The 14020-nt window shown below is 37.9% G+C and overlaps 2 protein-coding genes and 1 long non-coding RNA gene across 8 annotated transcripts in view; 1 reads left to right on the forward strand and 2 right to left on the reverse strand.

Annotated features, from left to right (window-relative positions):
- Positions 1-3454, reverse strand: part of LOC107837617 (uncharacterized) — a 16461-nt gene extending 13007 nt beyond the window's left edge. The window contains exons 1-2 of the long non-coding RNA XR_001663655.1: positions 3443-3454; positions 1223-1224 (exon numbers count right to left, since the gene is read on the reverse strand). This is a non-coding gene — a long non-coding RNA (uncharacterized LOC107837617). The remainder of the gene's footprint in view (positions 1-1222; positions 1225-3442) is intronic.
- Positions 1-10393, forward strand: part of LOC103146442 (chloride channel protein 1-like) — a 32479-nt gene extending 22086 nt beyond the window's left edge. The window contains exons 18-24 of the mRNA XM_007564372.2: positions 1389-1481; positions 1835-1922; positions 2790-2872; positions 4058-4102; positions 5210-5314; positions 7016-7102; positions 7843-10393. Of these exons, the coding sequence (XP_007564434.2) occupies positions 1389-1481; positions 1835-1922; positions 2790-2872; positions 4058-4102; positions 5210-5314; positions 7016-7102; positions 7843-8352 (1011 nt within the window). The 3' untranslated portion in view covers positions 8353-10393. The remainder of the gene's footprint in view (positions 1-1388; positions 1482-1834; positions 1923-2789; positions 2873-4057; positions 4103-5209; positions 5315-7015; positions 7103-7842) is intronic.
- Positions 10394-12191: 1798 nt separating this feature from the next.
- The window catches only part of LOC103146443 (uncharacterized), a 42419-nt gene continuing 40590 nt past the window's right edge, over positions 12192-14020 (reverse strand). For all 6 annotated transcript variants that reach the window (XM_016677573.1, XM_016677575.1, XM_007564374.2 and 3 more), the window contains 2 exons: positions 13418-13552; positions 12192-13294 (listed from right to left, as the gene is read on the reverse strand). In XM_016677573.1, the coding sequence (XP_016533059.1) occupies positions 13064-13294; positions 13418-13552 (366 nt within the window). In that variant the 3' untranslated portion in view covers positions 12192-13063. The remainder of the gene's footprint in view (positions 13295-13417; positions 13553-14020) is intronic.

A 14020-nucleotide genomic window follows, 5' to 3' on the forward strand; every position in this document is an offset into this window, starting at 1 on the left:
GCCACTTGCAGCAATTCTTGGATCAACTGACTCTCGAAGTTTGCCCCCTGATCCGAATGGATTCTTTGAGGGAAGCCATAAATACAGAAGTATCTGTCCCATAGCTTGCGGGCCACTTGTTTGGCAGTTTGATCCGGGCACTGGAAAGCATGGGCCATCTTGGTAAAATGGTCGGTGACCACCAACACATCAACGGTTCGACCCCTTGCATCTTCTGCACACCAGAAGTCGAAGCACACCAACTCCAGAGGGCTTGTTGTTTTTATGCTCTCTAGGGGAGCTCGACCCTCTGGTTCAGGAGTTTTGCTCACAACACAACGTTTGCAGCATTTGACATATTCACGAACACTGTGCTCCATACTGAGCCAAAAGAATCGTTGCCTGGCCAGGTGTAATGTCCGGTGTTGGCCTTGATGACCAGCCTCATTGTGGACGCCATGAAGTGCTTGGTCTATCAGAGACAAGTCAACAATATATACAACAATATATATAACGTGAGTTTACAACATATTGTTTTAGAACGTTTTCAATATTTTAATACACAAATGAAAGACAACTCTGTACACTTACCTCTCCCCAGCGCAGCTTGGCGCGAACTGAGGAGGGCAGCGGGAACACACAGGATATAACGCAAAAACAGGAAGTAAGAAAATAAAAGCTTCCCCACCAAAATAAAATACAATTAAAAAACAAAGAAAAACAAATATTCATAGATGAGGGTGGATTTTTGCACACTAGGAACCAAAAATGAAAGCAAAATAAAACAGAAATAATATATAACAGACATGTCAATTCAAAGAAAATTAGTTTTGAGAAGGTTCATAAAGAAAAATAAAATAAATAAAATTAACTCTGCTACACTTAGACACAGACTACATTAGAGGCCAGCTTCTTTAGCAATTTACTTTTGTGGCTTAACCCCCTTGTTTAGGGTGTCATTGATTGTCTCCTGGACAGTTTCAGGTCAGCAGCCTTCCTATGTATAACTGCGAATTGAAAGAAGATTTCAGGGATGTCCAAGTCCAGCTCTGGAAAGCTTCTATCCTTCAGCTTTTACATGCATTCCTTCTCCAAGGCACCTGAATCAAATAATTGGCTCCCTACCAGGACTCTGCATAGCTGGATGACATTCTGATAAGAGAATTCAGCCGTGTGATTCAGGTTTGCAGGAGAAGGAATGCAACTAAAAGTTGAAGGATAGTTGAGGACTGGACTTGGCCACCGCTGGACTAAAGAATGTAACCCTCTACTATTTCTAAAAGACCTGACCATCACATTCTATCTGTCTCTGTGGATTATATACCATGTCAAATGTGAAAGTATAGATGTTTATTTATTCATACAAAATATCCATGTACTTTAAAATCTCTCTCTGACTGTGAGCTCAGGGTCCGAGCCTACAGGAGCAGATTCAGTGTCCAAAAAGCAGTTGGGAGTCATTCGCCTTTGTAGATGAGGAAGAAGATGAAGAAAGAGTCAAGGTGGGCCAACAATTTGCTTTATGTTTTATTCCTGATTACATCTGTTTATTAAAACAATGCATCATTATGTTTCAAACCATAATAGTTGCTTGTATTTTAGCAACTTTACCTGCACATTTAAGACCAAGCAATTAAAAGAAAACCATAAAAGTAGAATATAATTCTATTCCCTAAGAGCATAATTAGCTAAATAGAGCATCCCCTTAACTGACAGTTAAACCTAACAGTGGTATAGCATTGCAAATGAAAGAGAACAGGCCAGTTATAATAACCAATATGAATGATAAAGTACATATGCTGTCCAATTTGGAGCATCAGCTTAGACATCCAGAGCTGTGTCTTGTTGTTTTCAGGGCAGCCCTGTTCAGGAGGAAAGAAACGGCCCTGTACCCCGTCCGAAACCTCAGGACCCTTCCTTCAACCACACTGCACCTGCAATTGGTGAGTTCAAAGGTCAACACATTTTTGCATCATGTATTCACCTCTGAAAACACATGAAACATAATTTCACTGCAGTTGAAGAAAAATAATTAGCAATTTCCTACCTTGTAACCCAAAGATAAAGCTTCTGTTGGAGTTAATTACTACATAAATAACCAGTTTTTACAGGACATGAAGTCAATGTAGCATATTCCACTACATTCTGAGAGCCTTTCAGAGAAATATTGATTTCTTTATACAAGTTCAATCACTAGACTGATGTAAATTAATATCTGCTTGGTGTGAGTACAATTCCTTCTTCTCCTGAAATGAAAAGCTGATATACATACCCAAACAAACTGGTTTTTAAAAAGAGAACATTTAGTAAACTTTTTCTTCCCACCTCACAGTTATGCATTATTTTTATTAATCTATCAAACAAAATTCCAATTAAAAATAAACAAAACCATCCAACACCTGTATCTTGCGGCTTCACAAAAGCCCAATGTGCCAAACTTGGTAAGACTCGTTTAATTAATGTCAGCTTTTCATTAAACAGATTCAAACATGTTTGTTCCTCTGCACTCAACAGATGTCAAACAATCAGACAGTGTAGCTTTGTATTGCTAACAGCAATGACTTGGCTGAATGTTTGCAGGGAGGAGGCAGATGGTGTGTGTGGATGTGTGTGTGAGTTGTTGCACAGTAGCTTATCAAACTCAACAATTTGCAGCCTCCAAGTAAAGTGGTATCTAGGCAACCACAATAAAAAGGTTTCGTTGATTCCTGCAGAATCTTGACATTCCATTTGCAGTTGGGTTACTTTCTTTAAAGGTGTGTTTGTATAATTCATTGACTCTCGTCTTGTTTCCGCCGCTCCTCTTTCAGAAAAAGGTCCGCTGCAGTCGGTGAGGAGAACGCTCAGAAATCTCTTCACCTCTAAAAGCAGACAGTCGGAGAAGGAACTGCAGGTGTGTCTGTGAATGCAGCTTTTGTTGAGCGTCACTCAATTTCTGAATGTGCTCCATTAACAATGCAGTTCCTCTGTTTTTTGCTGCTCTGCATGTTATTTTCTGGGTGGTAATTTGTTCCTTTTTCCTTCAATCAGCTATTTAAATGTGACTCGGTAATGAAATGTTATGAACTATTGAAATGCAAATAGCTCTTCATCCCTTAGACATAGCCTACCGCCAGAACCGCGTTCATGCACGGCTACTGGTAGGTGAACTTGTTAGCATTTGACCTCTATTCATTGATCGACAGAGATTTTAGAATGACAACCTGCTTCAGAAAAACCTCTCCAAAATCACACATTTCTTTCCAATCTTCTCTCATCTGGGAAGTTCTTATATTCAGCTCTGCAGTCAGTCTGACTCACCGAGGGAAACAAAGCTCGTCACCTGCAGGCTGGAAAATCACACTGTACGGAAGTGTGTGGTTGCAAGCTGGAGGGTTCAGAATGTGATTTCTGTTCTACCCACTACTGAGGGTTTTGTATTGTCGAGCTGATTATCAATTCCCTCCAAGGGGAATGTTTTCACATCAAACAAAAATCTATTACTCAGAATATCAAGCAGACATGCAAGGGGACATTTTCCACCAGCATTCTTCCATAATGTTGTTGGAGGTAGTAATTTACTGTTTAGACCACTATTTTTACCCACATTCTAAGCCGTTTTGCAAGTAATATAAAAGCTTTAGCGATATTGGCTGAAAGTAGAAAACACTCCCCTTGTTTCCTTCTTATTTAAATAAACAGAAACAGCATTTCATTGGAGTAAGATTATGTTGTTTCCATCACTTGGAGGACAAAGCTTAGCAAGACATGAAGTCAATGCATGCAGGACAGGCCCCACTTCTACAAAATAAGTCACAGCAGGTGTTGCCCTGAATTTCAACGCCTGCATCCATTCAGGCCTCTTCTGCTGGATGTGCTGTGCAAATTGCAGAGAGACTGCAGGCCAAAAATAAAATAATCCATATAAAATACAGCCTCTTCAAACAGAAATTCCAGCTTTTAGATGTCATTTTTAGAGCCAAGGCAAATGTTTACCATTACTGTTAAGGTAACATTTTCATTTCACTTGCAGTCACCCCAAACTTCAGATTCAGAAACTAATCTCTTTTTTTTTTGTCTTTTCTTGTTTTATCTCAAGGAACCCTGTCCTCCTCCTCTATCAGACTCAATGTCTTCAGACGAGGTAGGTCAATGACCAATGAAGAATATTAAAAGATTTTCTAGATTGTTTGTATTTCTTTTATAAACACAGTGGTCAATTTTCCACTGTCTTAAATCAATTTATTTTCACAGTAAAGTATCACTGTGGTTTTGAGTTCTTGATTTTTTTTTTAAAGCCATCAATTTCCATTCTATTCTGCTAACTGTTGACGAGAGAATCCCATCATCCACCGATACAAAAACTGATTTCATCTGAACAAAGTGTTTCATCTGAATGAACCACAAACAAAATCTGCTGCAATTTGACCACAGAAAAGCTGAACTTGTGCACTGTGACGATCTTGAAGTAATTTGAAAGCAAGGAAACACATCCGTGTCCTTGCAAAATATTATTACTGCATGCAAGATGAAATCATTTTTCTCCTATGTTCATTTTTTTTTTTATTCTCTCTCAAAGAGACATATTCAAGGAGTCCACATTCTGATACACAACACTGTTTAAAGGTTGTTTAATGATAGAAATATCACCAATGACATGTGACTTAATAGCAAATTTGCTGCATTGGAGATTCAAAGCACGGAGGTTTTTCTGTGCTAATCCACCAAAACACCATTATTCCCTGTGGTGTTTTTCTGTCTGCCAACCTGGTTCTACTCTTTAGACGCCTTCCCAAAATTCTCCACACCATCCTGTAAAAAAGCGCTGGCTCTGTCACAAGAGGCCGAGTCTTATCTGCAAAATCCAAAAAGAGGCTAAAAGGTGTCACACCCTCTAAATCTCAGGGTAAAAGCAGGACATGCAAGGACTAGACACAAGGTCTCAAGGTTTTTCAATGCCCTTCTTATTGCAAAAGAAAGGCATTCTCCTCTTTGTAGCTAAAAATACAGTTTACAGACATGAATATTTTTTACCCATACTGACATCTCAGTGTTTATAAATTATATAATGGCTATTTTTATTGCCTGATAGATTTGTTCATATGTTTTATGACTCCTCAGAAAAAACAAATCTTGATGCTTCCCTCTGGCTAAAGTCATACTTCTGAATACAATAACTTTGTTTCCCCCTGGTCTGAATCTCAGTCGGCTGATTCATCCCTGTGGCCTTGGTGTTTATTTGCTGCTGCAGATCAAAGCGTGGGAAGAGGCAGAGATGGACAAGCCGATGGAAATCGATGAGATACGAATTGACCCTTCACCTTTCCAGCTGGTGGAGAGAACTTCATTGCACAAGGTTGGTGGAGGAAGGCTTCCCCCTGAATCCTTGTAAAACAGCTGTTCTCCTGCTCTAATTTCATTTCTCCGAAAGCGTTACGTCGAATCTTAACACCCTGGACTTTCTGCGCATTCGGAAATGTTGTGCATAATTGGAAATGTATAATCTAATCAAAATACCACATCTGTTGATTTTCTAGTCTTGTTTCAGTGGGTGTTATGTGACCTCGTTGTCCACATATGAGTCAGATTTCTCCCCGGTCTGAAATTACAAATGTTCATGCATTAATCAGTGCCATATATTCAAACCATGATTTCTCACATCTGTACCTGCAAACAGAGCTGCAGGCATGTCGAAGGTGGATCATGAAAAAGTAAAACGCTGATTTTCACATTTATGCTGCTAATGAATGATAAAATATGCAAGAAAAAAAACCTAATACATTGGCATTGATGTTTAGAAAAGCAGTTGTTACACAACAATAAAGGCCGAGGTTTGGATCTAAGTTTCAGTTTGAAGTTTCCATGTCTTCTTATACATTCATGAGTATCACTTGGATACGCCAGACTGTCAAAAATGTGGCTGATAGAAGTCAATGAGATAAAAACTGACCCTTCATCAAACTAAATTGCTCTTGCACATTCCTAGCTGTGTGTAAAGGACTGGTGACCTCTGCAGGGTGTATAAAAGAGGACTTTTTATGAAACCAATACTATTCCCTATATGACCAAGGCGCTTATTCATCATTCTTATTATTAAGTAAAATAAAGACGTTATAAAACACATATTAATTAATCTTGTTGTGAGAGCTGTCAAAAAATTATCTGTACATGCAAGTATTTTGTACAATAAATTTGATAATCCAAGGCATTTTTGCATTGTTGGTGTTTGCACAGTTATTGTTTAATTTTGACTAAAACGGCCATCCCCTGTTGCAGGAAACCTTGATGTGCAGAATTTCCTAGGTTTGCTGATTGTGAGCTAATTGATACATTCTGAGACTTTTCTTAGAACTTCAGTTTTTTGTTAAATTGTTTATTTTTTTTATTTGTTAGTCATTATGATTTAAAACAAAATATTTTACTACTTCATTGCTTAAGATGACTGTCATTCTTTTCCGTTTGCATTTAAATAGCAGTGTGAAAGACGATATAAACATTCCAGAAATCTCTCTTAGTTGCAAATTTTCTCACATTATGTAAATCTGCTTTCTGGTAACACTTCCACACACTCATTAGACTTCTGCTCTTTTCATGTATTCAGCAGTTGGTACCACAGGATTGAATTCCCATTGTTATAAATCTTAGTGGATCCAGGATTTACTGTCATTTTCAGGAGGCAGAAGCGAATAAACACCATCTTAGCCTTATTATTCTTTTTTGCGATTTCATTTCCATGGTAATACACAGAATACCGTGCTCATTCATGTGCAAAAGAGTCCTTGTGATTGAGATGTACTGATGCATACAAAGAGCTCCCCTCAGTGGGACCTCAGCTGCTGTATGAAAAATATAGTTTGTGCATTCAAAATATGCTCAAGGACTTTCCCTTTGTGTTGAGTCTGAAGCCACTTTGTTCTCTTTGTGTCTAGACAGAGCAGACAGAGAAGCACTGGGCTTGTAAATCGTCTGAAGTCACAGACAGATAAAAAGAAATGTCCTTTTAGGAGCAGTATTTTCTGACAGTTGGCTGAGTTACCTTTTCACCTTGTCTCTGCAGACTCACACATTATTCTCCCTGCTTGGACTAAGTCACGCTTATGTGACCAGCATTGGAAAACTTGTGGGGGTGGTGGCTTTAAAAGAGGTAAGAAACTTAAGTTAGAAAAGTCACTTTTTCTGCTTCTCTCTCTTGCCATTGCACTACGTATGACACAAAATATCAGCATTTTGTTCATGCAACCAAATACTGACACCTAACTCTTCTTCTTTGATAAATAAGAAAAACAATGAATAGATGCTGCACACATTTGTGGTCAATTTCCAATTTGGCCAATCATTTGACTTTCTGATACCAACTGTATCCTATTGTAATTTTTAAAAGCATAAACACATATTTCCTATCATTTCTGTCACGGTAAACAATTATTATTAGAAGCACAGAAGAGTGTTACTGGGAGATATAGGTGGCAGAAAAGGAAGAAGTCATGCATTGTCTAATGACAGTTTTGTGGCCCATGATTGAAATTTATATTTTTGTTTAAATCAGTATATGTATATCATTTGCTCTATGTTTAAATGTTGACACAGTGGTCAAGCTTATACCTTTTAGACTAGCTTTAAGTAATTCTGTTGCATTTCTTTGACTATGAAGCCAAAATGCAAATGCTTTTTCCAATTGCTTTAGACTTAAAAGTCTCTTAAACTGTCTGAAATTATTGACTTCAATAATATAGTGTTTGTTAATGACTGGCTTTGATTTCCATAATTTTCTAAGAGCCTTGTACTGAAATGTCATTTTTTTCTTCTGTATCGTCTTATAAATCCTATTTTCTTAATTCTTTTTCTTTTATTTCCAATTCCGTTTCCCTTTCTTTGCTTCCTCAGCTCCAGAAGGCCATCGAAGGCTCCACGCGCTCCGGTGTCCGGCTCCGGCCCCCTTTGGCCAGCTTTCGTGACATCAGCAAACACAAATCTGTCCCTAAACCTCCACCCTCTTCTTCCAGTGCTCCCTCATCTCCCACTGCAGCCTCTCCACCATTGTCTCAAATTATCCCAGAGCCTCCCCTCTCTTTAACCCCTGACCACAACCAACACCATAATAATAATCATCATCATGATCACCATGAGCATGAAACAGAGGTATGGATTGAGGGTGTACCGAGGGAAGTAGAGGAGTGTAGCAGCAGCATCCGCCGCTGCAGCAGCACTTCAACAAGTGGAAGTTACAGTTACAACAGCAATCTCACCCTCCCTCCACCTTCCACTCCTCCTCCTGCCCCTCCTTCCACAACCCCTCCTCCATCACCTTCTTCCTCCATCCCTCTCTCCACCCTGAGGCCTTCACAGAGACTCCTTCAGGTGGTAGAAGACAGCGATGATGAGCCAATGGTTTAGCTTACAAACAAAGAATATTTTTTATACTGGAAATTTGTATTTAAAGATTTTTTTTTTCCATTCTTAACTTATCATCCTGGTATTTGGGCACTTTATGTACCTCTTTATCACACTGCTACAAATTTTTTGTGATTTAGAGATTTAGTTCTCCAGCAAAACCTTTGCCATCACTTCTAAACACGAAGCAGTGGTGTTGTACCTCAGGGATCAATCCTTTCCCCCTTTTACTTTCAATTTACATACCTCCTTTACACCAGCTTAACCAGAACTTATAGCATATTGCATTGGTTGAAAATAGGAAATGAAACTTAAAATTATGTTTATGATTGTTTCAGAGCCAAAGCAGCATAGAAAATTTTGACATAACATTCACCATAACCTGCTTGTTGGAAATGTTTTGCTTTTCGTTAAGAATTCCATGGAAAACAAGAAACAATAAGTAAATGCATCCCATGCTGCTTTCCTATTTTTATTAGTTAATTTGATTATTTCTGTTTAATAACTGTTTCCCATCCAAAATGAGGCTGCACTTTTATCTATTTATTGTTAGCAACTTTGTTGAATTAGCAAAATATTGCCTGGCAAAAACCGTCGCGGCTCCAGAGAAAGGTTCCTGTAGTGCCAAATTACCTGATTGTTCTTGTCTTAGTTTTTAAAATGATATCAGAACAGGTGAAGTTAATTTGGCACAAACTTTTGGGATAGCAGCTCAGTATTGAAGCTGTTCAGTCCACCATGAAAGACTGGCCAAAGCCCCACAACAACCTCTGTGCTGACCTTGGGGAAGCAGCCTCAGAGCTCATTTCTCCATGGCTAAGTTGACAAATGAAGCAGCTAAAGGCGACTGACAACACCAAACCCTCTCTAACAAAGATTCCTTTTGGTTTTTTTTTTTTTTTTTACAAAGCCACGTCCCAGAATGACTCACAGCTTCTTTGAATAATTTACAGGAGAATATTTATGAGAATCAAATCGGACAGAACAAATACCCATCTACGGCATCCTCAGCAAAAGTGATGGTTAGTGTCTATGACAGTAAATGACAGCTGACAGTTTGTTGTATAACTTGTTGTATAACTTCTACACATGATAGAGATTCTGACATCTGAAAATTTATAAGATTCCAGATGGGAATCTTCTAAATTAGTATTTAAATTTAATTTAATTTAAATATTTAAAGGAGGAACAGTCAGGATGAATTAATTCAGGGGCTGGAAGTTAAGACACAGAAATGTGTCTTGCATCACGAATAGAAGGTTTTATGTCTCCTCTCAATACAAATGCTGATCTGTATTTGAAATCTGCAGTTCTCTGTTACTGAAAGTCTGTTTATATGGAAATTAGAAGTTGGGTGCATGTTCTAACTAAAGTTAGTACCTTAGAGGACTCCTTAATAGAACAAAGTCATTTCATTCACAGATAATGTCATAAAAGGTTTGCGAAAAGAAAAACTTACACATCAAACCACACTCCAGCTACCAACAAGGTTCTGAATTTTATTTTCTGCTCACTAATGAAATTTTTACTGAAATACATCTGTCCTTATGATGCACCATTTCCAGATTTCATCTTATACGCTTGCACTATTAAGTTCTCTTAACGCAAAGTTAGTCCTCAGGTGCTGTTTTAAAAGTCTTTAAATGTATCTTTTTTTAAGCAGCTTTTATGTTCACATAAAATATGTATCTGTATCTTAAGCAGGTGTTTAGTCTCTATAATCTTGTATCATCTGTTTATCTGGGGTAATAATATTTATTTATTAACTTATTTATTTTTTTGGTGTTTCTGTAGATTCAAATGTTTTCAGATGTTCATATAACTGCAAAATAGTAGATTAATAAAGCTTTATTTGAATGTAGATTTGGAATTTATTTTGCCTTCACTGAATGTTAACTTCTAAGAGCCTGCAACTAAGTTCCTGTATGTATAAAATATCCTGACTAAAACATTTTTTTCTTTTTCTTGCCACCTTGAGTTACTGCTTATAACAGAAAATGAGTGCTATTTGCAGCTGGTTAAAGTGATGTTCGGTTTTAAAGCCTGGAACAGATAATAACTGATTTAGCATCTTAATTTTGTATGATTTGAGATTAGTTAGCTCCCATACGCATTAGCTAACAGCTAATCAAAGTGGGGCCAAGTCAGGTTTTTGGTGTCCTCAAACGCCAGTCTCAAATTTAATAGTGATCACAAATGTTATTTTACAAACTTCCATCGCAGTTGCATTTCATTTTTAATATTGTAGCTGAGCATATCTTGTCATAGTAACTCTGTAACCACTTTCTACCTTATAAAACCTTTTCCGCATATTTGTTTCATACAAAAGACTGTCAATGCTATGCTATCCCTGACTACAGTGTAAAAAACTACATACTTCAACAAAAACACATTTTTAACAGTTGAAGTTGTGCAACTTCACTGTTGGAATCAATTTGAACAAAAATAAATACAAAATAGTGTTGAAGAATGCATGTTGAAAATAAGGTGCCTTTTTAGTATCCTTCATAAATGCCATTTGCTTTGTAGCAATCTGCAGGTGAATGTTCAAGTTCAAAATGTTTATTGCAGAAAAACAAAAATAAATGTTAGACAATTTACTGCATCGCAGTAATCCCACAAAGTCTAAAGTAAAATTATAAATGCACAATGTGAATTAATGCATTTCCTCCCATATACATTAAGTGGGCTTTTTTAATGACATTTTAAAATATATCTTACTTTCTGTGGACATTTCTAATGGTTGTCTAGGCTCTTCAATTTATGACTGAGCCTCTATAAGTGCCACATAACAGATCTCTCTTTATTAAAAGTCTTTTTTCACTTTATTGGAAATGAGTTGGTGAATTTTACCATTTTATATTCGCTATTTCCATGTCATTATCTAAGTGTCACTTCTGTAGTTGAGCTTCAGAGCAGCTCACAGGATAAGATCTTGGAGCAACATGAGGACAAGAAGAGGGCGGATGAGTATGAGAGCAATTAGGGGCTTCAGGGTCTTGATCGCTGGAGAGTAAGAATGAAATGAAAGCCACATGTTGCTCTGGCTTTTTCTTCACGTTCCATAGTTTTAAAGTAAATTCTGTCATATGTAAAGAAATCCAGGAACCATTTTTAAGTAGATATTTTAGCATGAACCTATATGGATTTTGCTAAGCTAAACCATTCAAAATTATCGACCAGACAAGGACTTTACTGCCTTTACAAAGCAAGAAAAATATTTAGGTTAATGAATGAGGCAAATGTGCTGAGTGGAACCGTTTCACATTTTTTCTGTGGCGCTAATAAGGATCTGTTTTATTATTAATTTTACTCCTCAGAAATTAATTAGAAAGCAGACAAAACCAAAAAGCGTAGATTTTGCATTTTGCATTATCTCTACAAACAGAGACAATTGGTGAAGATGGAAAAATAAGCATTTGGTCAGAAAATAAATGATCTTTTTGTTTACAGTACCACAATTGCCTACTATAAGGTTTGGTAGATTTTAGAGTTGCACAGTTTATCATATAGCAGTTATCCTTGCAACGTGAATATGACATGTACTTTTAGTAGCCAAGATGCTAAAGCATAGAGAGGACGTCATAATGAAAGTAGCAAGTCCAGAGAATAGTTGTGATCAATATTTCCATCATAATATTCAGCAATAGCATCGCTATTAAAATTTTGTCACTTTTCAGTGTGCGATTATTTTATAGTAAAAGTAGTTGGCTGTAATGAAATATTTCATTGAAACAAACAAATTGACTGAAATATTAGATTGTATGAATCTAAAATACACTGAAATACTAACCTGAATGTTTTTTCATTATGTACAACATGCTTAAAATAACCAGCGCTGATATGAGTTTGTTTCCCAGAATATATATTTTACACACGAAGCAGCTACATTCATACACACATACATACAGTCTTACATTCATACAGATACATATCAGTTTATTGTTTTTTTTTTCCTTTTATTGTAAAAAACAATTTGTTATATTATTACTTGTATACTGGGTTATACTGTTAGGGCTAGGTCACTGTTAAAAAGCATGCATTTTTTGGTTGTGGTCAGATGGTTTGTTTGCAAATAACTCAAAGTGCACGCCCCAGGTTGCTCTGAGGTTTGAGTCTCCACTTTGCATTAAGCAGGAATGCAGTCCAACCAAAATGCATCAATTAGCAAACCAAACAGCTCTCCAACAGTCTCTCTGAGACTTCTGTTGCTCCAAGGAACAGGAACCAAACACTCTGAATTATTTAACAACCCATTTTTGTATCCATAATTATTGTATTGCACAGATGTGTTTTTTTATTTTTTTTTATTTGCCCTTTTATTCATCTCTCAGTTTTGTCTCTGTTTTGGGGAATTTTGCATCCATCCTTTTATCCCCTATTTGGTTTCCAGTCCTGGCTCGTCAGTCGGGTTGGTCCAAACATTAGTAATTCATTATATCTTCAGTTTCTGAGTTCCAGCAGGGTAAGACTTCTTGTCCCTCCCGTCCTTTAATATTACTTGTTCATAGTCTTGTTCAGGTCCACTTTTTTGATGCTAAACTGGGAGGCTGGGAGTTGATGGCATCTAGTTTGTATACATTACATCCAACATTTCCAGCTGAAGTAGCGTTTACTCGGGTTTAGAAAGGTAAATATTTGGGAGAAGGAAGGAAGGGGTGGGGTAGAAGCTTGATTAATTATTGAAGTCTTAGTCTTTTTGTGGCCGTGTGACTCAGTTTGTTGCAACGACGACAATGGAGCCCTCCTCCGCCTCCTCGTCTTTCTCTTCGAGCGATTGGACGACGCAAGGGGTGACATCAAAAGGTATCCTCTCTGGAATGGGTTCTGCAGGCTGCGCTGGTGTTCCTGGGCTTGAACCCCTTGTCGTTGGGGCTTCCTCCCTCAGCGGGGCTGGTGTTAAAGAGCATGTCTCTGGCTCTAAGGTCAGTGTTATCTCCTCTACCTGTAAAATGTAATCAAGGTCATTTATAATGCCTTTTAAACAAATTTATTAACGTTTTAGCTGCTCTTGTGACACTAAAACTTTTGACTACAGGTTTTAAGGAAACAAAAAGTTTCAGCGAACCCTTGTCAGTTCTTCTTCCTCTTCATGTTGCTCCAGGATCCCTTCGGATTCAGGCTCCGGTTCCTCCCCGACCGTCTCTACAACTCCTCCAACCATGTCGAGCATCTGCTCACTCAGCTGACCAACGATCTCCACCTGAAACCAGATGAGGTTACTGATTCCATTGAATTTCAACTTTTTGTTTCAAAGTGGTAACAATTTAGTTGTCATGTTTAACAGGTATGCACTATATACTTCGATTTAAAACCCCAAAGAAAGGCAAAAAAATGCAACAGAGTAAGTAGGGAAGAGGGGCAAGCAGTTTCCTGTCGCAACCCAGCTTGGCTGGGCATCAGGGTTAAACAAGACTTCAGTGGATGCAAGATGTGCAGATGCTGAATCCAAATGCCTCGAGTCGTAACCTTGCAGACTTTCAGACATGCCATCATGGAGGCCAGGATGATTTACCCAGGACTGTTCCACAAAATTCATCAAATCCACTTCAAGCTGCCATGCAGATCTTTGGGAGTTCGCCATGCAGACCTTCATCCTGTCTCCTACCTGGAAGACACCTCTGGCACTTCATCACTCACTGCACTACAGTTGTGTGCTAAATAGGCCTGC

This window comes from Poecilia formosa, unplaced genomic scaffold (genome assembly GCF_000485575.1).
Source record: "Poecilia formosa unplaced genomic scaffold, Poecilia_formosa-5.1.2 Scaffold158, whole genome shotgun sequence".
NCBI classification, from domain to species: domain Eukaryota; kingdom Metazoa; phylum Chordata; class Actinopteri; order Cyprinodontiformes; family Poeciliidae; genus Poecilia; species Poecilia formosa.